Source organism: Garra rufa, chromosome 17 (genome assembly GCF_049309525.1).
Source record: "Garra rufa chromosome 17, GarRuf1.0, whole genome shotgun sequence".
Lineage (NCBI taxonomy): Eukaryota > Metazoa > Chordata > Actinopteri > Cypriniformes > Cyprinidae > Garra > Garra rufa.
The window spans coordinates 45,600,361-45,627,040 of record NC_133377.1 but is presented as its reverse complement, the minus strand read 5'-3'; the positions used below and the strand labels follow the sequence as shown (position 1 = coordinate 45,627,040).

At 33.4% G+C, this 26,680-nt stretch overlaps 2 protein-coding genes across 2 annotated transcripts in view; one reads left to right on the top strand and one right to left on the bottom strand.

The window, feature by feature from the left end:
- The first annotated feature begins 275 nt into the window (after nt 1-275).
- On the top strand, nt 276-17,467 carry dus3l (dihydrouridine synthase 3-like (S. cerevisiae)). Its single transcript, XM_073822517.1, has 15 exons — nt 276-340; nt 1,824-1,889; nt 2,006-2,243; nt 6,476-6,901; nt 7,180-7,263; nt 9,747-9,788; nt 9,869-10,021; nt 10,104-10,220; nt 10,777-10,842; nt 10,915-11,025; nt 12,462-12,558; nt 12,637-12,712; nt 12,787-12,975; nt 14,793-14,921; nt 17,070-17,467. The coding sequence occupies exons 2-15, from the start codon at nt 1,840-1,842 to the stop codon at nt 17,140-17,142; spliced, it is 1,851 nt and encodes a 616-aa protein (XP_073678618.1). The 5' UTR covers nt 276-340; nt 1,824-1,839; the 3' UTR covers nt 17,143-17,467.
- A 2,636-nt stretch (nt 17,468-20,103) lies between these two features.
- The window catches only part of sema6ca (sema domain, transmembrane domain (TM), and cytoplasmic domain, (semaphorin) 6Ca), a 39,917-nt gene continuing 33,340 nt past the window's right edge, over nt 20,104-26,680 (bottom strand). The window contains exon 18 of the mRNA XM_073822516.1: nt 20,104-23,654. Within this exon, the coding sequence (XP_073678617.1) occupies nt 22,693-23,654 (962 nt within the window). The 3' untranslated portion in view covers nt 20,104-22,692. The remainder of the gene's footprint in view (nt 23,655-26,680) is intronic.

The window sequence follows — 26,680 nt, the reverse complement described above, 5'->3', positions numbered from 1 at the left end:
CGCTCATCGTTTACTCAGGAAAAAGGTGTATATTATGAAGTATAATAAATGTAGCATAATAAATGATAAGACACTTGTTATTTGCTTTGTTTTATTTTAAATAAGACGGTGTAACATTAAAATATATTCTAGCAGACCAACCGCAGTGGTGACGCGCTGTGACATTTTTGGAGAGGTCAGGCTACTCCGTAATGCTCGACGGAGAAGCATAATAAATCAGCTTCTGCGCTTGTTAAAGCGGAACGGCGCTGCGTGTGTTCGTGTTTCCGGTCGGACACATTTGAGCGTCGCGCAGCTGCAGATCGCATGTGCAGACAGAAACTTCACTTGACACTTGCAGGTGAGTGATGATCAATAATAATGATCAGATATGAATCTGAACTGATCGCAGAGCTGCTGTATAATCGGTGTTTCATTAGACACATGTACGCTCTTCATAGACGCTGTTTGCTATCGACTATCGCCACTGTTACCCCGTTTGATCCACTGGAGATCTCTGGCAAATCACTAAAGGCTCTGTATTTTGCACCTTATCATTTTAGTTTTTTAGGTCTCTTAAAACCAGTTGTTTTGAATAATCAGTTTCTCCTTTGGCCCTACAATGAAACTGTAAACTGCACTGAAACTGTAATCTGACAATTGTTTTCAAACTTCTAAGTGCCAAACTATAATATAAATAATAATATAAAGACCCCATTTATTTATAAGATTCTTTTCCTCAGTATGTGTCTAAATATTAATTGGTAATTATTTAGTTTCTATTAAGTTAAATGTACATTTCCCCACACATTATTGTATTTACACCATTATTATTTATTTTATTATAATTAGAGTTTAAAAAATATTTTATTCAGCTTGTATTTATTCGTTGTTTTAATCATAAATACATGTATTTATTTTACTTACTTTTATATTTTTATTTATAATTTAACCAATTTTTATTCTAATATTAATTTTATTATAATTGAATCATTTTGTATTTTAAATATCTAATATATTTGTGTCTTTTTAGATTAAATATTTTTTACATTTTTCCTACACATTATTTTATTTCCCCATTAGATGTCTCATCGATTTATTTTCTCAAGTTTTTTTTAAATCTATTTGTATTTATTTGTTTTAATGTTTTTTTATTTCATTTATAAATAAATGTATTAACCTTAATTTTTATTGATTTATTTAATTTACTTTTATATTTTTATTTATAATTTTGTTAATCCATTTCTATTGATTCTAATTTATTTGTTTTATTTTAATTGAAATTAAAGTTGAAAAAATATTTACTTTAATCATTTTGTATTAATTTTAAATATTTTATATATTTGTGTCTTTTAAGGTTAAATATATTTTGTATTTTTCCTACGCATTGTATTTCAACATTGGATATATCATAGATTTATTATTTTCTCATGTATTTTAATCTATTTGTATTTATTTCTTTTAATAATTGTCATTTAAATAAATGTATTAATCTTATTTTTTTTATTTTTACATATATATATATATATATATATATATATATATATATATATATATATATTAATTTTAATTAATTCATTTTAATCATTTTGTATTAATTTTAAATATTTAATATATTTGCGTTTTTTCTGATTATATTTTATTATATTTTAATCTATTTATTTTAATGAAATCATTGTTCACTACATTTATTTTAAACACATTTTTATCCATTAATCTAGTATTAAATTGTACTTTTTATTTTTGCATATATTAATCAGCTCTTTTATTTCAGAAGAAAATCCTGTTTTGAACAACATGAGCAGAAATTGACCGGTGCTCGTCTGTTTTTCTGCTTTCTCCAGCAGGTTTGTGTTGAGGATGGAGTCGGCTGTAGAGGTGGAGAGAGGCGCTGCTGCTATTAAAGAGCAGTACGTTCATGTATTTATATTCTGTTGATGATGATATTGATCATTCACACCAGCTCAACTCTTGATAATACCATATTCGCAGAGCATCACGGCTGATTATATCCACATTTGACCAGGTTCCTCACCACCAAAGAGAAGTTCCACGAGTTTCTGGCGTCGGGTCGTCCGCGTCAGAGCAGCGATGAGCCGGACGGAGACTCGGAGCCGACAGCAGAACCGGAGCAGAAGAAGATGAAGCTGGACAGCGATGGAGACAAGAAAGACAAGAAGAGGATGAGAGGACAGAATAAATCCAGACCTCACATTAAACCTCACAGCTATGAAGAGAGACGACTGTGTACCTCCATCATTCAGGTGCACACACACATCTCCACAACACTGATCTAGCAATATTAGTAGTATTTGAGCATTTTCGAGTAATTATTAACACGTAATGTGCACTGATTGTGTATTGATAACTTCTCTGAATACGCTTTATAATCGCATTTTATTCTGGGGAGTGATAAAGAGACATAATATGTTCTCATACTCTTTGGCAGTCAAATGTGACCAAACACCTTAAGTGTAACTTCATTCAATTAAATGATTGTAATATGTAGTTCAGTTCTATTTAGTTAATATTTTGAGAAGTTTACTAAATATGTGACCCTGGACCACAAAACCAGTCATAAGGTTAAATTTGACAACTGATATTTATACATCATATGAAATCTCAATAAATAAGCTTTCTATTGATGTATGGTTTGTTAGGATAGGACAATATTTGGCTGAGATACATCTATTTGAAATCAGGAATCTGAGGGTGCAAAAAAATCAAAAATACTGAGAAAATCACCTTTAAAGTTTTCCAAATTAGGTTCTTAACAATGCATATTACTAATCAAAAATTACATTTTAATATGTTTACAGTAGGAATTTTACAAAAAATCTTCATGGAACATGATCTTTACTTAATTTCCTAATGATTTTTGACATAAAAGAAAAATCTATAATTTTGACCCATGCAATGTATTTTTGGCTATTGCTACAAATATACCCCAGCGACTTAAGACTGGTTTTGTGCTCCAGGGTCACATATGTGCAAAAATGATCCTGACCATTTAAAAGAAAACATTTTCTAATATAGTATTTCTATTACAGTTAGTGTAATATTTAAGGTTAAATACATTTGAATGTGCATTTGGACATGATCAAACACTCATTTTTTATGTTTCGATTTAATGTAAAAAAAAAAAAGAAAAAGTTATTTACTGGTGTTATTTTATTCAAATATACAACATAAGTGAATATTATAAAAGGCAAGCAAATATGGCATTTAACACAATAGAAAAGATGAAAATAGTGTTTAAAAAACACTATACAGAGAGAGAAAGATTGCAGAAAGACTAAAAACTTAAAAATAGGACAACTAGTATCTGGTTATGCCCGCTATTACGGTGTTTCTCACGTTATCTAACTGCATTTACAGTTTAACTGTTTATTATCTTACGAGAAACATTAACTATAACACGCTTCAAAAAATACCTCTACTGGCTGGTTTTCTGAGAGGTCAACTGATGTGTTAAAATGCAAAGAAATGCAGTCATTTCTTCAATTTACCAGCGACTGTGCGTCAGAAGCTCTGAAATGAACGGGCTTCAATAGAGGAACTATTAGCTGCTCCATGACACGCTTTACTTCCGCATTCCGCAGTTCCAATGGAAGCCTCTGGGAGTGACGTAACTCTGTTTCTCTATGGCTCTGGATCCAAACCTTCTTGAAGTTTCTAGTAATCCTGAGACCTTGATTATCTGGATCAGGTGTGTTTAAGTCGGAGCTAAACTTTGCACAGCTGTGGCCCTCCAGGAATTGAGTTTGAGACCAGTGTCCTAAAGCTCTCCAAACTCCAAACTCAGGCCAGATCTTCAGACTAAACTAACTCCAGCTGCTGGATCTTTTCTAGCTGATCCGACTTACGGTTTTCCTAAAAATACCGATTAAAACTGGGAGAAATCCCATAGACTTACATTGAGGGAATGTTCAAATGATCAACACTATTCAAACTCACACTGACAAAACTCCCAGAATCCCTTGTGACTCAATCAAACTGACCTTCTGTCAACTATTTCTAATCCATTTAGACTCTATAATCCATCTATCTATCTAGTGGCATGCGAATCATGGTAAAAACATGCTAGTAACTTTCCGTGAACTGACCATGGAATGTTCCTTTCGCTAACGGACTTCTGGTAGGGCCCTTCGTGAAGGGATTGAGTTGTCCCTACAAATGGCATCCCCTTCCCGAAGTGCCCTTGAAGGGCGCAAAAAAGCCGAAAATTTCAGACGAATGCAATCTGAGTTATATTAAAAATAATCCTGGCACTCCCAAGCTTTAGAATGGCATAGACAAGTGTTTCTCTCCATCAGTCCAAAACAAGTCGATCCATAATAAAATATGTCTCTCATGGCTCCGGGGGTCAGTAAACGCCTCCTTTAGCGATCTGATGTGTTTTTGTAAGGAAAATATCCATATTTAAAATGTAAGAATCACTGTAATCTAGCTCGCTGTTTTGGGAAGGGGCGTGGCAGTACTGAAGCTGTTGGCCAATTGCAATGCAGTGGGACTGCTGACCAATCACGACATTTAGTTTCTCAGAAGGCGGAACCCGGAACTAATCGAGCCGTTTGTGCCAGCCTGGCGAGAAAGCTATATGTAATGTAAATTATGTGAAAAATTATGTTTTCCGAACCACCAAGCAAGAGGGCATGTTCAAGTTCACCCCCAAAACAAAATAAAGACTTTGTAAAAGAGCATAATAGGACCCCTTTTAAAAATTACAACATTTTCTTTGTCTTGACAAACTTTTTTTTTTATTTTTTTTTATCTCGTTTAATAAATATTTTAATATTTATTAATTTAATTTAATCATTTTATTTAGTTTCTCTTTTTTTGTCATATTTTTATTTATTTAATCACACAGAATGTGGACCCTGGAGCACAAAACCAGTCTTAAGTAGCACGGATATATTTGTAGCAATAGCTAACAATACATTGTATGGGTCAAAATAATATATATTTTTTCTTTTATGCCAAAAATCATTAGGATATTAAGATCGTGCTCCATGAAGATATTTTGTAAATTTCCTACCGTGTATATTTAAAAACCTAATTTTTGTTTAGTAATATGCATTGCTAAGAATTTGCACAACTTTAAAGGCGAGTTTCTCTATATTTAGATTTTTATTTTATTTAGAGCATCCTCAGATTCCAGATTTTCAAATCTCAGTTTCAGAAAATTGACCCTTATGACTGGTTTTGTGGTCCAGGGTCACATATGTCTAAATATTATTTGGGAAATATTTAGTCTCAAGTCACATTTACATTTATTCTGCTCATAGTTCTGTACTTTCAGATGTATTATTGACTGATTTAAAGGAGTAGTTCACTTTCAGAACACAAATGTACAGATAATGTACTCACCCTCTTGTCATCCGAGATGTTCATGTCTTTCTTTCTTCAGTTGTAAGGAAATTGTTTTTTGTGGAAAACATGTCAGGATTTCTCTCCATATAGTGGACTTCTATGATGCCCTGAGTTTGAACTTCTAAAATGCACCGTCAAAAGGCTCTAAACGATCCCAGCCGAGGAAAGAAGGGTCTTATCTAACAAACTGATGGGTTATTTTCTAAAAAAATAAAAAATAAATAAAAAAATTACAATTTATATACTTTTTAACCTCAAATGCTCGTCTTGTCTAACTCTGTGTGTACTCTGTGTAGAGATTAAAAGGATATAAATTGTAAATGTTTTAAAAAAAATAACCGATCGTTTCGCTAGATAAGACCCTTCTTCCTCGGCTGGGATCATTTAGAGTCCTTTGAAGCTGCATTTAAACTGCATTTTAGAAGTTCAAACTCAGGACACCATAGAAGTCCACTATATGGAGAGAAATCCTGACATGTTTCCCTCAAAAAAAACATAATTTCTTTAGGACTGAAGAAAGAAAGACATGAACATCTCGGATGACAAGGAGGTCATTATCTGTGCATTTTTGTTCTGAAAGTGAACTACTCCTTTAATTATTAAAAAGAATACAGTTTTTATTTCTAATTAATTTTATTGTCTATTTGTGACCCTGGACCACAAAACCAGTCATAAGGTTAAATTTGACAAAACTGAGATATATACATCATATGAAAGCTCAATAAATAAGCTTTCTATTGATGTATGGTTTGTTAGGATAGGACAATATTTGGCCGAGTTACATCGATTTGAAATCAGAAATCTGAGGATGCAAAAAAATCTAAAAGACTGAGAAAATCACCTTTAAAGTTGTCCAAATTAAGTTCTTAACAATGCATATTACAAATCAAAAATTACATTTTGATATGTTTACAGTAGGAATTTTACAAAAAAACTTCATGGAACATGAACTTTACTTAATTTCTTAATGATTTTTGGCATAAAAGAAAAATCAAAAATTTTGACCCATGCAATGTATTTTTGGCTATTGCTACAAATATACCCCAGCGACTTAAGACTGGTTTTGTGCTCCAGGGTCACATTTGTCCTCACCGTATGTGTCTGTGATCCACGTCTCTTCCAGGAGCGAGACACCAAATGCTTCTTCGGCGATAAATGCCGCTTCCTCCACGACGTGAGCGAGTACATGTCCACCAAAGCGGCGGATGTGGGCGATCAGTGCTACCTGTACAACACCTTCGGCAGATGTCAGTACGGCGTCACCTGCAGGTTTGCCAAAGCTCACACCAGCCCTGAGCTGAAGAACCTGCTCAACGAGGATCTCTACAAAGACTGCGCCGGACGAGACACCACCAGAAACCACCTGGACAAAGAGCTGCAGAGACAACTGAGAAAGAAACAGGTCAAGTTCAGCGGAGCCGAGGCGTATCTGAAGACCATCAACCGCGGAAAGAAAGCAGAACACAAGAGCGCAGAAGAGAGTCACGCTTCGAACGAGGAGGAGAAGCAGAGCGGAGCAGGAGACGCTGCTAATGGACAACAGACAAAGGCATGACATTAGTGCACTTACACGGATTCACTCAGATCTGAAGTGATTCAAAGAAGAACAAAAGCAGTCTGGCTCAGAGCAAAACTAACAATATTCGTGATATACAATGCAACATTTATGAGAAAACTAGATTTCCTGCTTAATGCAGGAAAGCATGTCTTTTATAATCATTTCACCTTTGAGATTGAGTTTTGACACTGGAGATTATGAGATGTTTTACTGAAATCTTTTCAGATTTTCTGACTTTTTTCTTTTGTGATTTCTGATGTGAATTGCAGGACGGTGTGGATCCTCCTGTGAAGACGGTGGGGCCGATTACAGACGCTGATATCATCAAACTGCGACCATGTGAAAAGAAACAGGTGCGCCTGGAATAATATATAGGGCTGGGTATTGTGACCAATTCGGCGATTCGATTCTTATTTTTATGATTTCGATTCGATATCGATTAGCTATCAATATATCATTTAAAATGTTAGTTTTGCAGACATGGGATCCATATTTTGATATAAATGCTGGTAACTGAAACTCTCCTACTTAAGTTTATTACTGAAATGCACATCTACATTAATAATAGGGTGCACACAGTTGTTTATTTTAAACAACTTTTATTTTAAATGAAAATTTTGTACATTTTAAAGTTAAATTCATCTATCATCATCAACTGTTTTTGCATCTGCTGCTACTACAACAACTAAACATATTTAATAATACACCAAAGAACCAACCATTGCATTTTAATCACAATACAAACAAAGATGAAACACGACTTTATTCATAAATAAGTTTTTTTTTCCTTTTAGTGTTGTCAAAATATAATAATTTGTATCTGACTCTGAGTATTCCATATGTTTGTCAGTTATGTTAAAGCTTGCAACATGTCAACCTGAAATATACAGCTCATATTATCCTCTCATGCAGTTAGAAATGCAGCGTTTTGACTGAACCACTTCTACTTCATGAAAGAGTCTGCCTTTCTTTACTGCACAGTGTTTGCTCTGTTTAGATGCGCTTAAATCTGCTCTAACCATGAGTTCCTGTCACGTATCACACACACGCACTTCAATAAACCGACAGAAAGCGGTTATTGCGTTTACGTGCCGCCCGAAATCAGGGCAAGAGGCAGAAAGCTACCTGTGCTGACCGGTTTATGTTTACGCCGATTATGACCTTACATGACCACGTGCGTTTTTCAGCTTATTAAGCACAATGGGTTTAAGAAGGTGCATGTAAACGCGCTCAATCAAAGGAGCCGCTCTGACTCTGAGACGCGGCAAACACCAGATGACCAGTTGATCGTCTGAATGAAGTGTGCGCTTCACTTTGAAACACGCAGCGCAAACAGACTTGATGAGAGGATAATGCCATAATTACGCTTAGTTCGTTTGACGGACACTTTGCCAAAGTGATGGCACGAAACACAACGTTAAAGACATTTTGTGTTAAAATGACGAGTATGAATATATTTTGGGTTTATTATAAAACTGTGGCGGGACAGACTGTCTAGTTAATGAATGGGAAACACTGCGAATAAATAAAGGAAAGATGGTGACACCTTCAGGACGAGAGGTGAATATTCATATCCTCTTACGTGAAGCACGCGCATTAAGAATCGATTCGGGGATTTCTCGAATTGATATCGTTGCGTTAAACTGAAAATCGAGTAAAATCGGAGAATCGATATTTTTTACCCAGCCCTAATAATATATCACTAACCACTGGTACTGTTTTATTTATTATTTTATTTTTAAATATTTTTTTATTTGTGTTATCATTTTGACTATGGCATACTAATCAATAATGATGCAAATGAAGTCAATAATGTAAAAAAAAAAAAAAAAAAAAATTTTATATATATATATATATATATATATATATATATATATATATATATATATATATATATATATATGTATATATACAGTTTTATATATTATTGACTTCATTTGCATTGTTATTGATCAATACAAATAAATATTTATATATTATATTTAAATATATATATATTTATATATATTTATTTTTACTAATCAATAATGATGCAAATGAAGTCAGTAATGTAAAAATATATTTTTTCTTTTTTTGCATTATTGACTTCATTTGCATCATTATTGATTAGTATGCCTATGCGATGATAAAAATCATCTAGATATGACACATTTATTTATTCTCCTTAATGCATTATTGATTTGCATCCCATCATAAAAATCAATTCAATATGGCATTACATTTATTTATTTATTTATTTATTCTCCTAAATGCATTATTGATCTGCATCTAATTACAAAAATAAACTTAATATGCTAACGCATTATTGTTTATTGATTTTCCTCAATGCATTATGGAGTTGCATCTCACAATGTGATATCACTGTTGATTTTAACTTTTAATTTTATTTAAAAAAAAATTATGCATTATTGATTTGTTCAGTGCATTATTGCATCCCACAATGGAAATAAACTGGATATGATATCTTAAGTTTATACATGATATTATATTATATTTTATTATATTATTTATATTTATTTACGTCAGTGCATTATTTTATTTTTTTATATTTAATATTATATTATTTATTTTTTATATTTTATGTATTTATTTATTTACGTCAGTGCATTATTTTATTTTTTTATATTTAATATTATATTATTTATTTTTTATATTTTATGAATTTATTTATTTATTTACGTCAGTGCATCATTGATTTGCATCCCACAATGGAAATCAGCTGCATATGATATCACAAATGCATTTTTGCACATTTTTAAAAATAGTTTTTTTTTCACTAGTATTTGATTCTGAAATGTTTCTGAAGCTTCATTTGTCTTTGATTCCTGTATCTCAGGTGGATTTCAGCGACAAACTCTATCTGGCTCCTCTTACTACGGTAAACTCACACTATTACTCTTACATTCACGGTCAGTAAGAATGATGTTTTCCGTGGCTCATTCGTTTTGTGTCGTGCAGTGTGGCAATCTGCCGTTCCGGCGCGTGTGTAAGCGGTTCGGAGCCGACATCACGTGTGGAGAAATGGCCATGTGCACCAATCTGCTGCAGGGTCAGGCGTCTGAATGGGCTCTTCTCAAAAGACACGCCTCTGAAGATCTGTTCGGTGTTCAGGTACCAAACATTAACCTGAGTTAACGTGAATGATTTGAGATGAAAAAGGCCAAAATTGACTACAAAATAGTTTGTGTTGCAGTTGGAAGGCTGTTTTCCAGACACCATGACCCGCTGTGCAGAGCTGCTCAATCAAAACATCGATGTGGATTTTGTGGATATAAACTCCGGCTGCCCCATCGACCTCGTTTACAAGAAGGTGATTTACAGAAAATGATACCACAAAAGCCACAAAACCAGTCATAAGGTTAAATTTCTATTAATAAATGAGCTTTCTATTGATGTATGGTTTGTTAGGATAGGACAATATTTGGCCGAGATACATCTATTTGAAAATCTGAAATCTAAGGGTGCAAAAAATCAAAAATACTGAGAAAATCACCTTTAAAGTTGTCCAAATTAGGTTCTTAGCAATGCATATTACAAATCAAAAACTACATTTTGATATGTTTACAGTTGGAATTTTACAAAAAAATCTTCATGGAACATGATCTTTGCTTAATTTCCTAATGATTTTTGGCATAAAAGAAAAATCGATAATTTTGACCCATGCAATGTATTTTTGGCTATTGCTACAAATATACCCCAGCGACTTAAGACTGGTTTTGTGCTCCAGGATCACATATTTCTTTAGGGTTTATAAAATGTTAATGCATTGTATTATTTATTCTGTATAAATGTCTGTTGTGGTATTTTATATTTTTTAGTCTCTGACAAGCTACAGTAGAGTGTTCATGTTTTTTGTGTGTCCTCAGGGTGGAGGCTGTGGCCTCATGACACGAACCAGCAAGTTTGAACAAATCGTGAGGGGAATGAACTCTGTAAGTGAATGATGTTGTTGAAGCGTGTGTCAGTGTGAAGTGTTACTCAGCGCTGTGGTGTGGTCTCCGCAGGTTCTGGACGTTCCTCTGACGGTTAAGATCCGCACCGGAGTCCAGCAGAACTGCAACGTCGCGCACAAGCTGATCCCAGAGATGAAGAAGTGGGGCGTCTCGCTCATCACGGTACGGTGAACCTCAGACAGAGTCCAGTCAGTTCAGCAACAGCTCATACAAACATGCCACTGCGTTTCTGTAGATTTCATGAAGACAAATTTACTTGGCCTTAAAAAGTCTTTTACTTTTACGTTTACTTTCACTGAGCTGCAAAAACCAATGATTTTATTCAGTATTTTTTTCAAGTGCAAATTTGTAGATTTTTAAATCAAGAGATATTTACTTTGCAACCAAAATCACGCAAGTCTTATTTGAATTTTATGATGGAACTTTATATCTCGCAAATCCAATTTTCTATCTCATTATTTTGACTTTCTCACAATTTTTTAATCTTACAATTCTGACTTGATATCTTGCAATTCCAATTTTTTAAATCTCGGAATTCTGACTTTATTATGCAATTCCCATTTTTTTCTAAATCTTTTTAAAAAAAAATTAACTCTGACTATATTGCATTTCCTTTATTTTTTTCGCTCATAATTTATTATCTTCCAATTTTTTTTAATTCTTAGAATTCTAAATATATATTTTGCAATTTCCTTTTTTTTTTTGGCTCACAATTCCCCCTTTTCTTTTTATCTTTGAATTCTGACTATTTCTTACCATTCCTACCCCCCCCTCACAATTCCCATTTTTATCTCAGATTTCTGACTATATCTTGCAATTACCATTTTTTAAATCTCACAATTCTGACTATATTGCAATTCCTTTTTTTTTAATCTCACAATTTATTATCATTATTTTAAATCTCGGAATTCTGACTTTATTATGCAATTCCCATTTTTTTCTAAATCTTTTTAAAAAAAAAATTAACTCTGACTATATTGCATTTCCTTTATTTTTTTCACTCATAATTTATTATCTTCCAATTTTTTTTAATTCTTAGAATTCTAAATATATATTTTGCCATTTCCTTTGTTTTTGTTTTTTTGGCTCACAATTCCCCCTTTTTTCATCTTTGAATTCTGACTATTTCTTACCATAAACAATTCCCATTTTTATCTCAGATTTCTGACTATATCTTGCAATTACCATTTTTTTTTTAATCTCATAATTCACTTTTTTTTTTTTATCTTGGAAGTCTGTGTATATCTTGCCATTCCCATTTTTTTTAAAATCACAATTCCAATATTTTTAATCTTGTAATTCACATTTTTTTTTAATCGTGTAATTCTTACTTTCTCTCACGATTCTAAATTTATATCTCACATTTCTTGTTTTTTTTTTTTACACTTGCATGTCTATGTCTCAGCATTAAGGCTTTTATTCTCAAAATTGTATTGGAAAACAGAACAAAAATACTGAGGAAGTTATTCATTTTGATTTAAGAATCTTTTAAAGGCCTTAATTTTTTTTAAAGCGGATTAAGACTTTTTAAAATCATTCTGTCGTGGTTTACTCACCGTCATCACGATGCTTCATTGAATGGGTTTGTTCCTCCACAGTTGCACGGCAGATCACGTGAACAGCGCTACACGAAGTCAGCTGACTGGGAATATATCGACACCTGCTCAAAACTCGCCGCTCCAGTACCGCTGTTCGGTAAAAACACTGACACAGACAGAAGATAGAGGTTTTTCCAGTGCAAAGCGTTGAACTGTTGTGCTGTATTTCCCTCAGGTAATGGAGACATTCTGTCGTATGAAGATGCCATGAAGGCCAGAGAGACTGGAGTGTCTGGGATCATGGTGGCCAGGTCAGTTTGACAGCGGCTGCTTTGACTGCATCCTCATCTGTGGCAGTTCTAAGTGAACTACTTCCTGTTTGCAGGGGTGCGCTGATCAAGCCGTGGCTCTTCACTGAGATTAAGGAGAACAGACACTGGGACATTTCCTCCAGCGAGCGTCTGGACATCCTGCGAGACTTCACCAACTACGGCCTCGAGCACTGGGGCTCCGACACGCAGGGCGTAGAGAAGACTCGCAACTTCATGCTGGAGTGGCTCTCCTTCCTGTGCAGGTGATCCGTTTGATAGAATCTGATATTCTGATGTTCCAAACCTGTTTGAGCTTCTTCTTTTGATGAACATCCTTCTGTAACAAGGACTTGTTTGTAGTCCTAAAAACAATTGATAAAAATGGAAGCTTATTTCCTTGAATGAAAGAAAAAAATTTAATTAATTGACATTTTTCACAATTACGACTTTTTCCTCACACTTCAGATTTTTCATCTAAGAATTACTGGTTTATGCCTCACAATTGTCTTTTTGCAGAAGTGCAAGTCAGAATTGTGAAATTTAATAAATTGCAAGTTTATTCTAACCTTTTTCTTGCATTTTTTTTTTTTTCCCTCACAATGTCGAGTTTATAGCTCACAATTCAGATTGTTCATCTCATGCATTTCTAATTTTGTCATGCAATTCTGACTTTTTACTCTCGATTTTGATTTTCTCAGTTTAAAAAATTATTTTCTTCTACTTCTGACAATTTTGAGTTTTTATCCTACAATTTAAGTTTATTTACTTTTTTCGTACAATTTTGAATTTATACCTCACAATTCAGATTGTTCATCTGAGAATTTTGAGTTTGTCATGCAATTCTGACTTTTTACTCTCAATTTTGAGTTTTCTCACAATTCTGACTTTCTCAGTTTAAAAGATTATTTTCTTCTAATTCTGACAATTTTGAGTTTGTATCCTACAATTCAAGTTCATTTCTTACTATTCTAACTTTTTTCGTACCATTTTGAATTTATACCTCACAATTTTGAGTATATAGCTCACAATTCAGATTGTTCATTTCAGAATTTTGAGTTTGTCATGCAATTCTGACTTTTTACCCTCAATTTTGAGTTGTTTTCTCACAATTCTGACTTTCTCAGTTTTAAAGATTATTTCCTTCTACTTCTGCCTAAATTCAGAATTTTTCCTGACAATTTTGAGTTTGTATCGTATGATTCTCACGTTTTAAATCTCACAATTCAAGTTTATTTCTAACCTTTTTTATACAATGTTGAACTTCTACCTCACAATTCTGAATTTTTCTTCCCACAATTTTGAGTTAATATCTCACAATTCTAACTCTTTAGAATTTCTAGTCATTTCTTTTTTTTTTTTTCCCTTCACAATTTCCATTTATCTTGGAATTCTGTCTGTACTTTGCAATTCCATCTCAGAATAAATTGAAGGAGACACAATATGTCATTATAGTCAGTAAATGTCTTCTATTAGCAACATTTTACTCAGTATTTTTTCAAGTGCAAATTTGTCGATTTTTAAATCAAGATATATATATAACCAAAAGTTTTATTTGAACTTTATATCTTGCAATTCCCTTTTTTTTTTTTAAATTTCTCAATTCCCATTTTTTATCTCAGAATTCTGACTATATCTGACATTTTCTTTTTTTATCTCGGGAATTCCGTCTATAAATAAAAATCACATCCAAAATAAGTTTTTGTTTACATAATATATGTGTGAATACAGTCAATATTTATGATGTGTGTATATATAAATACACACACATACAGTATATATTTGGAAAACATTTTCTAATAAATATACACAGTATCCAGTAGTCAACATTTGAAGTGGATCAAAAAAGTTCATCAAAGGTGTCCTAAAACAAGAACAGGTAGTATTTGGCTTTTTGGACAACTTTTATCAAAGGTTTTGATCCACTTTAAATGTTGCCTAGTGTACACACAAACTTTTATTTAAAAAATGTATTAATAAAATTAACCAAAGAGATCTTATTGTAAAGTGTTGCAAATATATCTGATATTCGTTGAAGGCTTAAGAAACGAATGGTTTGTCTTGATTTGTGTGTTATGTTCAGGTATATTCCGGTGGGTTTGTTAGAGCGCGTCCCACAGAAGATCAACGAGCGTCCGCCGTTCTACATGGGCCGAGATTACTTGGAGTCTCTGATGGCCAGTCAACACGTGGACGACTGGATCCACATCAGGTCAGTTTACAGTGTCTTTCTGACCTGTTTAACATTTAAAGTGTGCAACTGAGAGATCCAGATAATAGCGTTGCAGGGTTTCCGCGGGGTCTTAAAAAGTCTAAAATTTAAAAATCAAAATTTTAGGCCTTAAAAAGTCTTAAATTCGCTGTTCTAGGTCTTAAATAATTTTACACAGGTCTTATTTTTCCGATGTCCATGTAACGCTACCTCTAATGCTCATTTAAATTCTCTTTCTGTTGTTTCCGTGGTGTTGTAGTTCTTTATTTCACTATTCCAAATATAATTTGCTGTATTTAAACTACAAATGAGACCAGCATGCAATAGCCAATCAGCTTTCTGTTATTGGCGCGAGTCTCTCTCGGATTGTACCGCAGAAGTAAAATGGATTTAACTTTTTAGCTATGAGGAAGTGCAAGTTTAGCGAAACTGGGCTTGGAAAAACTGAATATAGGGCTTGGCTAAGGCCAGTTGCTAACAACTGTAGATTTTTTTCTCCCTCTGTGGAAGTTTCTGCGTCTTCAGACAGAATCGCAGTATTTATATAACATTTATAATATATATATTTATAAATCAATAAATGTATTTAAAACATTAATCTCACTTTTAATTTTGCAGTGTAAATTATGTAATCTCACTGCTAACAGCCATTTAGAATTTATTGATAAATTCATAAAATAAATTTCAAAGGTACGCATACATTTCAAAAGTAAAAAAAAAAAAATCGCTTCAGAATTTTTTTTTTTACACCAGATATTTCTAGTGGTACGTTTATGGGGATATTTTGTGTGGAATAGTATCTGCTGATATGGAAAGTTCACTGTATATCGTAGTAATAAATTTAATTTATGACAGCCATGAAATTGTTTACTTTTTACATTAAACACATTAAATATCACATATGCATGTAATATAATATCTATTTCCATTACAGGTTTAGGTCTTAAATTTCATATAAGGTGGTATTAAAAAGGTCTTAAAAAGTCTTAAATTTCACTTGTTCATATCTGCAGGAACCCTGGCGTTGATAATGATAGGTTGCATTTATATTAGTCTTAGACAACTCATTTGTGCTTACAGTGAACTGTCTTCTGTGGTTAAATTGAGTTGTATATATTACATTTAATCGATGCATATGGATGTTTGGTTTCAAGTTATGCTTTTGCTTTTTTTAGTTGATAGACTAGATTTTATTTTGTATCCCATTTGAAGTAGATGAAATTAGAATTGCTATTTACTGGCAAAAATTACCTTGGTGTGTTTCTAATAATATTGTTTCAGACGTAAAATGCTTTTCAATCATTTCTTATTCACTTATGCCTATTCAAAAGTTTTTGAAAGAAGTCTCAAAATTTGTTTGAGCCAAAGGACAGCAAAAACAGTCAAATGTTGACATATTTTTACTATCTAAAGTAACTGCTTTCTATTTGAATATATTTTAAGATGTAGTTTATTCCTGTGATTTCGAAGCTGAATTTTTAGCATCATTACTCTGGTCTTCAATGTCACATGATCCTTCAGAAATCATTCTAATATTCTGATTTGCTGCTTATTTTTTAATTTTTATATATGTTAAAAAACAGCCGAGTAGATTTTTTTTTTGCAGGTTTGTTTGATGAATAGAAAGTTCAGAAGAACAGCATTTATCTGAAATAGAACATTATAAATGTCTTTACCATCACTTTTGATCAAGCTAAAGCATACCAGTAAATAAAAGTTGTAATTTCTGTAATTTCTTCTCCCTCCTATGAAAAATTATACTAAGTTTAAGCTTTTGAATGGTATAGTGTATAATGTTACAAAAGCTTTTTATTTCAGATAAATGCTGATCTTTGGGTCTTTCTATTCATCAAAATAAAAAATACTGATAATAATAATAATAAATGTTTCTTGAGCAGCAAATCAGAATATTAGGATGATTTCTGAAGACTGAAGTAATGATGCTGATTTTTTTTTTTTTTTTTTTTTACATTTTAAAATGTATTCAAATAGAAGAGTTATTTTGAATAGTAAAAATATTCAAAATTTGTTTTTGCTATACTTTGGATCAAATAAATGCAGGCTTGGTGAGCAGAATTAAAAAAGGTCATACTGTCCTATTAGTTTATATATAAAATGCTAACATATTTTCTCCTGTTTCCTCCGCAGTGAGATGCTGTTGGGTCCTGTACCTAAAAACTTCAGTTTTCTGCCCAAACACAAAGCAAACGCTTACAAATGACCATCGCCTGCAGTGAAAGTCAATGATTGTTGAACAGAAGTGCTACACAAATTTTTACATTTTATTTATATCTAGTTTTCATGATTTATTAATCAGTACGTTGTTCATATACAGGTTGAGTTTATTTTAAATGCATTAAAGATGTGTGCGCGAGTGTGATATCAACGCAGAATGTTTTATAATTAAAGCAGAACTGATCAACAAAATAAAACAAGCTGTAAATCACAGTCTTCCGAGAAACAATGCTGAATTACACCGGTTTACTTTGCTTCTGCACATCTTTACTGATAATGTTATGAGAGAATAAAGTCAAAATACTCACTAATGACTGCAGCTCCTGTTTTATCAGCCGTCGTATCGGAAGAGATCATGTTCTCTAGTGAAAAACACACATTTGCACCTGGCATTTTGTACAGTAGCGTCATATAATAAATGCACAGCGAGAGTGTTTGAACTGAGCCAGAGTTTATTATTAATAATCAATGATTTAATTCGGAATACACAATCACCTGAGAATACAGTGCTGTGATACAAACCATCAGGCTGCACCAATCACGGCCTCCATAGGTCAGGTGGGCGGAGCTACTGTTAGAGAAGGAGGAGGGATGTTTCACTGTTCCATTCACACACAAATGCAGGACTGCAGGTTTACAAATGTGAGACTGACCTCTGACCTGAGATTTTAGGCACTGAAAAGATGTTTGTTAGTATATGGAAGCCTGTTTCTGCCACAAATTTAAAAGATTAGTTCACTTCCATAACAAAAATGTACAAATAATTTACTCACCCTATTGTCATCATCCAAGATGTTCATGTCTTCAGTCGTAAAGAAGTTTTTTTTTAGTGAAAACATTTCAGTGGAACTCCCGATCTGAATCAAATGATTTGTGTATTTGCACCGAACTCCCGAACTGAATTAAATGATTCGCGAACTCGCATTGAACTCGCGAACTGAATCAAATGACTCACGAACTGAATCAAATGACCCGCGAACTCGTATTGAACTCCCGAAATTAATCAAATGACTCGCGAACTGAATCAAATGACTCGCAAACTCCTATTGAACTCCCAAAATGAATCAAATGAATTGCGAACTCGCATTGAACTCGCGAACTGAATCAAATGACCCGCGAACTCGTATTGAACTCCCGAAATTAATCAAATGACTCGCGAACTGAATCAAATGACCCGCAAACTCCTATTGAACTCCCAAAATTAATCAAATGAATTGCGAACTGAATCAAATGACTCGCGAACTGAATCAAATGACCCGCAAACTCGTATTGAACTCCCAAAATGAATCAAATGAATTGCGAACTCGCATTGAACTCGCGAACTGAATCAAATGACCCGCGAACTCGTATTGAACTCCCGAAATTAATCAAATGACTCGCGAACTGAATCAAATGACCTGCGAACTCGTTTTGAACTCCCGAAATTAATCAAATGACTCGCGAACTGAATCAAATGACCCGCAAACTCCTATTGAACTCCCAAAATTAATCAAATGAATTGCGAACTCGCATTGAACTCGCGAACTGAATCAAATGACTCGCGAACTGAATCAAATGACCCGCAAACTCGTATTGAACTCCCAAAATGAATCAAATGAATTGCGAACTCGCATTGAACTCGCGAACTGAATCAAATGACCCGCGAACTCGTATTGAACTCCCGAAATTAATCAAATGACTCGCGAACTGAATCAAATGACCCGCAAACTCCTATTGAACTCCCAAAATGAATCAAATGAATTGCGAACTCGCATTGAACTCGCGAACTGAATCAAATGACCCGCAAACTCGTATTGAACTCCCGAAATTAATCAAATGATTCGCGAACTGAATCAAATGACTCGCGAACTGAATCAAATGACCCGCGAACTCGTTTTGAACTCCCGAAATTAATCAAATGACTCGCGAACTGAATCAAATGACCCGCAAACTCCTATTGAACTCCCAAAATTAATCAAATGAATTGCGAACTCGCATTGAACTCGCGAACTGAATCAAATGACCCGCAAACTCGTATTGAACTCCCAAAATTAATCAAATGAATTGCGAACTCGCATTGAACTCGCGAACTGAATCAAATGACCCGCAAACTCGTATTGAACTCCCGAAATTAATCAAATGAATTGCGAACTCGCATTGAACTCGCGAACTGAATCAAATGACCCGCGAACTCGTATTGAACTCCCGAAATTAATCAAATGATTCGCGAACTCGCATATTGAACTCCCGAAATGAATCAAATGATTTGCAAACTGAATCAAATGATTCGCCAACCGCACACAATGTCGTGAACTGAATCGAATGACTCGCGAATGCACAGCATAACCCGAAATAAATCAATTGACTTGCGAATTGCACAGAATGTCCAGAAATGAAGCAAATAATTCGCAAACTCGCATTAAAGTCTCGAACTGAAACACAAGACTCGCGAACTCGTATTGAACTCCCGAAATGCATCAAATGACTCGCAAACTCACACTGAACTCGCAAACTGAATCAAATGACTCGGGAACTCGTATTGAACTCCCAAAATGAATCAAATGATTCGCGAACTGAATCAAAACACTCGCGAACTCGTATTGAACGTCCCGAAATTAATCAAATGATTCGCGAACTCACAAACTGAATCAAATGACTCGCGAACTCGTATTGAACTCCCGAAATGAATCAAATGATTTGCAAACTGAATCAAATGATTCGCCAACCGCACACAATGTCCCAAAATGAATCAAATGATTGGCGAACTGAATCAAATGATTCGCAAAGTAAAAGATGTTTATATCTCAATTTTTTTTAAATGGACGCTTATGACTGGTTTTGTGGTCCAGGGTCTCATATAAAGTCCAAACTGTTTATTTATTTTATTGCATGGACTCTGATTTAAGTTGTTTTGCATCAAACTTAAAAAAAATAAAAAAAAAACTTCAGCATTTCCTTCTTTGTGAGAGCACAGCATTTATTCATCATTATGTGTAGTTTAATAAAATAAGCATGACATCACATCCTGTTGCTCATATTTGCTGCAGTCCCCAAAATAATTACTCTCTGAAGTACTTTCTGGTGAAATGCGTTATTTTTCCAAGCAATGATAAAATAAATGCTTCAGTGGTTACCTACAATTTTGGAGGCTCTAAAAAGCATCAGAGACATTTTCTTTCATCTGCAGTGATTTGTTAACATAGACTGATCACATGACATTTACAAGTCAAAGAAACCTGTCTGTGAAACTGCTGATGAAGTGACGCTCTTCTGCAGCAGCTGATCAACTGCTATTGAGATGAATGGAAACCCTAATGGACAGAGACTCCAGCAGACATCCTTGATGGGTTATGAGTTAGCATCATCACCTCTGACCTCTGGTCTCTCTCATGTAAGGCACAAATCAATGCAAACACATTATATCTCAAACACATTATATCTCATAAACGCATTAAACACATGAGCAGCTCAACATCTGTGTTAATGTCTGTGGAGATTTCACTGATTCACTGGTGGATGATCCAGCTCTTCAGTTCAGTCCGGCTCGTGTCTTTTCCTCTTCACGGTCCTCAGTGAAAACACACACACACAGTTCAGTGGTTCAACAACTGCATTAGCTTGATCTCTTTTTATGACTCAAGTTTAGAAAAGATACTAGCATACTATTCATACTACTACTGCAGTATGTTTACTAGACACAGTATGTGAATTATTCGTATTTGTGAAGTATTAATATGAAATACAGTATCCCACAATGCAAGAAATGAGCTGGTACTCCTGAAAAGAATGTTCTTTTAAAAAAATCCTCATACAACAAACTGGAATAACCTCCAACCTGTCTTAAATGTTTAATCCAAATGGCAATGGAAAAATCGTATTGGCAACACTGGATGGAACCAAAATTGCATCACAGGGTTCATACAGATACTGTAAAAAAAAAATCCAAGACTTAAGCACTTTTTTTGATTTTCAAAGACTTCGATCAGGGATCTCACTTATCAAACAATGTCTTCTTTTTAAATAAAAAAAAAAAAAAGTTAGATAAATAAAACATACCCTACTAATAAAATAAAATGGCAAAAATAAAGTGAAGCACATACGAAGTATTTAAGTTAAACAAATTTTACTATAGTAAAACCACGGTTAATTTTGTTAAGGGATTTGTATTTGTGACCCTGGACCACAAAACCAGTCATAAGGTTAAATTTTACAAAACTGAGATATATGCATCATATGAAAGCTCAACAAATAAGCTTTCTATTGGTGTATGGTTTGTTAGGATAGGACAATATTTGGTCGAGATACATCTATTTGAAAATCTGAAATCTGAGGGTGCAAAAAATCAAAATACTGAGAAAAACACCTTTAAAGTTGTCCAAATTAAGTTCTTAACAATGCATTTTACTAATCAAAAATTACATTTTGATAGGTTTACAGTAGGAATTTTACAAAAAATCTTCATGAAACATGATCTTTACTTAATTTCCTAATGATTTTTGACATAAAAGAAAAATCAATAATTTTGACCCATGCAATGTATTTTTGGCTATTGCTACAAATATACCCCAGCGACTTAAGACTGGTTTTGTGCTCCAGGGTCACATTTGTGTATTCTTTTTTCTTTTGTTTTGTTTTTATAACTGTATCGCATTAATTGTTTGTGGCAAAAACACTCCAAAATTGTGATCTTAAATTCACACACAAATGATTCACAAAGTAACCGTGTCCCTTCAGTGGCTGGCCTTATTTTACTGATGTACTGCCGTTAGTGATGATTGGGCGATGCAAATGTTGGGGGCGTAACTATTAACGATCCCGGGGATGTTGCGTAACAGTCTGTTATGTTGGAATTGACCTATTTTTCAGTGGTCTTTTGCAAACACCAGAATTATACAGTATAAGGAGGAGGAAATGGTGGAGACTAATGGTATGTCATGTCCATGTACTGAACTGTTATTATTATTATTATTAATTATTATTATTAAACTATGTCAAGGAAAATACAGTTTTCCATTCTATGGCACCTTTGAAGTTTGAGGAACTGAATAATTTTGTATTCTTAAAATATTTTTGTTGTTCTTTTTTCTTAAACGATAAAACAACTTTGTAAATAACTTCTCAAAGTTGGAATATCCTCTCACTTTTCTTAAATCCCCAAGAACTTCATCCTAAAATCCAATGGTAAGCTAAACTGGGGTTAAGGAGAATGCAAACGTAAATATGCAAAATAACAAATTTATTTGAAAGATATGTTGTGTTCCCAAAACATTTTTTTTTTCCTCATAAGATTGTTTTAACAACAAAACAGTCTTGAATCCCCAAGTAGTCTAATCCAAAAGGCCACGGAAATCATATTTTTGAGCTTTTGTTTTGTAAAAACTGCAAAATACAGCAGTTTTATTTGAAAGAGAAGCTACTTAGATGCAACATACTGAAATCATGTTTCCTATATACAGTATATACTGTGCAATAATCAGTATGCTAGTATTCAATTCCAAACCTCCCCCGTGTTTGACCTCTGACCTTTCGTGTGTTTGTGGCGTGTCAGGGTCAGAGGTCAGTAGTTGTGTTTGGTGTGCCCTGCAGCAGAGGGCAGGTGTAGTGTTTTGGATGGTATGTTTGTGGGTTTCGGTGGTATCTGCGGCTTGAGTGACGCCGTTCGTCTGATAATAGCCGCCCGATGAAGATGTGGCGGCTCGCTGTAGCTGTGCTGTCGGGTCAGACACGAGCCTCCTGCGATTAACGGCCTATGAATCTCGTAGATGTTTCCCACATGCGCTGATTTCTGGTTGAAACTGTGCTGGCGGGCGGTGGTGACGCCGTTGCCCATCTTTATCAGGACGTGGCGTTGTGAGGAGCCTGTGCTGGCGTCCGGACGCTCTGGAAGCATTTGCAGCGGAATCTGCTGAAACGTTGAGGTTTCGGGCGTCTCTTTTAGGCAGCTGTAATATGAGGCTGGCATGTGCAATGACCCGGAGTCGCCCGGCAGTAAGGATGAAGTCATAATGGAAACGTCTGGATTCTGTGTTTGTTTAAATACATCATCGTCATTGCGCTCTGAAGGCGTCTGATTGGTGGAAAACACCTGCAGGGTGGAGTTGTGGGTGTGGCTTCTCTCCCATTGGCTGTTTAGAGCCTTTAAGTTCTTGATTGGCAGTTCAGGCGTCGAATCTGGGGTGGGCAGATTCGAGACCAATTCTTCATCCTCAGTCGCGTGTGGTTTAACGGGCAGCTGGTGGCAGGGCGGTCCGGAGCTGTAGATTTGAGAGGATGCGAGGTCGTTTATTTCCGGTTTGGTGTCTAGAAGACGGTTGAGTTTGGCGAGGCTGTTGAGCGAGAGCGCGTGCTGAAGCGATGCCTCAGGCTCCTGTGATTGGTGGGATCTTTGACCGCAGTAACATGACACCAGCAAACCTGACACGACGGCACCCAATACGAAGGCCACCAACACGCATGTGCCCAGAAGAGTGTAGTGAAAGCCGTCGCTCAGACCCGCCGCATCAGGAAGCTGCTTCACACCTGCAGAGACACATCGATTTGATTCTTTACTCTCATTCAGTTCATATTTGTCAGTTACATTGTTTTCTTTTGTTTTATCATCCTAATCTTGAGGTCCAATTACGGTGACACATTGTTGCCACACATATTTTCTCCACTCAATTATGTCGTAATAACCAGATGTTACGTTGTTAAAACATCTTTTCTCATAATAACGAGATGTTTTCTTGTTAAATGACATCTTTCCTTGTAATAATGCAAATGTTTTCGCATGAAAACGACAATCACGTTAAAACGACATCTGTTCTCATAATAACGATGTTTTCTTTTAAAAACATCTTTTCTTGTAATGAGATTTTTTTTCTCATTAAAATGACAATTATCTCGTTTACACTACATCATTTCTCATAATAACATTTTCTTATCTTGTTAAAACAACATCTTTTCTCGTAATAACAAGATGTTTTCTCATAAAAACAATTATCTCGTTAAAATGACATCTCTCGTAAAATAACGAGATGTTTTCTCGCCAAAATGACTTAATTATCTCGTTAAAACTACATCTTTTCTCGTAACAATGAGATTACAATTTCTTGTAATGTTTTCTCAATAAAATGACAATTGTCTAATTAAAACGACATCTCTTTTCATAACGAGATGTTTTCTCGTTAAAATGACATCTATTCTCGTGATAAGATGTTCTCATTAAAATGACAATTATCTCGTTTACACTACATCATTTCTCATAACATTTTCTTATATTGTTAAAACATCTTTTCTCGTAATAACAAGATGTTTTCTCATAAAAACAATTATCTCGTTAAAACTACATCTTTTCTCGTAACAATGAGATTGTCATTTTATTGAGAAAACATTACAAGAAATTGTAATTGTCTCATTAAAACGGCATCTCTTCTCATAACGAGATGTTTTCACGTTAAAATTACATCTATTCTCGCGATAAGATGTTCTCATTAAAATGACAATTATCTTGTTAAAACATCTTTTCTTGTAATAACGAGATGTTTTCTTGTTAAAATGAAAATGATCTTGTTAAAACTACATATTTTCTGGAAAAAAGATATTTTAACGAGAAAAGATGTAATTTTAACTAGATAATTTATTTTAATTGTTTAATTGTCATTAATATTTTAATGACATCTTTTCTTGTAATAAGATGTTTTCTCGTTAAAATTACATCTTTTCTTGTAATAACGAGATGTTTTCTTGTATGAAATGTAGCTAAATGAAAGTTATTTTATTAAAATTACATCTTTTCATAATTACGAGATGTTTCCTCATTTAAATGAAAATTATCTTGTTAAAATTACATCTTTTCTCGTAATATCGAGATGTTTTCTCGTTAAAATGAAAGTTATTTTGTTAAAATTACATCTTTGCTCATAATAAGATGTTTTCTCCTTAAAACAACAATTATCTCATTAAATTAAGATACAAACAAAAAGAAATAATAAAAGCGAATCATTTGTCATTTCTCTTTATTATTATTATTATTATTAGGCCATTTCATTCTGTTTGAAAAAAAATGGACAAACGAAAATTAAGCTAGATTTTTTTTTTTTTTTTCTTCATCTGATGTACCACTGCAAATTAGTCACAATGTTTCTTCATTCTGTTTGGCTGTTGCATATGCTATATTTCTTGCAAATATGCATCTTATATAAAGCTTAACACTTGCATTTTGATAACAGAGTTGTCGTTTTAACTAGATTATGACGTTTTAACAAGATAATTATGTCTTTACAACATCTTGTTTTTGCGAGAAAATATGTAGTTTTAATGACATTTCTCGTTATTCTGAGAAAAGATGTTTTAATGAGATAGTTATGTCAATTTAATGACATAACATTGTTATTACAAGAAAAGATTTCATTTTATTGAGAAATTGAGAAAAGATGTTTTTTAAATTTTGTTTTAACGTTGAATTTTTTAAAATTAATTAATTGTTCTTTTTTTATAAATTCCATTTGTTATAATAACATTTTCTTGTAAAAACACCAATCTTATCTTGTTAAAACAACATCTTTTCTCGTAATAAGATGTTTTCTCATAAAAACAATTATCTTGTTAAAACGACATCTCTCGTAAAATAACGAGATGTTTTCTTGCCAAAATGACTTAATTATCTTGTTAAAACATCTTTTCTTGTAATAACGAGATGTTTTCTTGTTAAAATGAAAATGATCTTGTTAAAACTACATATTTTCTCGAAATAAAGAGATATTTTAACGAGAAAAGATGTCATTTTAACTAGATAATTTTCATTTTAATGACATCTTTTCTTGTAATAAGATGTTTTCTCGTTAAAATTACATATTTTCTTGTAATAACGAGATGTTTTCTTGTATGAAATGTAGCTAAATGAAAGTGATTATTAAAATTACATCTTTTCATAATTACGAGATATTTTCTCGTTAAAATGAAAGATATTTTGTTAAAATTACATCTTTGCTCATAATAAGATGTTTTCTCCTTAAAACAACAATTATCTCATTAAATTAAGATACAAACAAAAAGAAATACTAAAATCGATTCGTCATTTCTCTTTATTAATATTATTAGGCTATTTCATTCTGTTTGAAAAAAAATGGACAAACAAAAATTAAGCTAGATTTTTTTTTTTTTTCCCATCTGATGTGCCACTCTGCAAATTAGTCACAATAATGTTTCTTCATTCTGTTTGGCTGTTGCATATGCTATATTTCTTGCAAATATGCATCTCATATAAAGCTTAACACTTGCATTTTGATAACAGAGTTGTCGTTTTAACTAGATTATGATGTTTTAACAAGATAATTATGTCTTTACAACATCTTGTTTTTGCGAGAAAATATGTAGTTTTAATGGCATATTATTCTGAGAAAAGATGTTTTAATGAGATTTAATGACATAACATCATTATTACAAGAAAAGATTTCATTTTATTGAGAAATTGAGATGTTTTTTAAATTTAGTTGTATTTTACGTTGTATTTTTTAAAATTAATTAATTGTTCATTTTTTATAAATTTCATTTGTTAATTTATA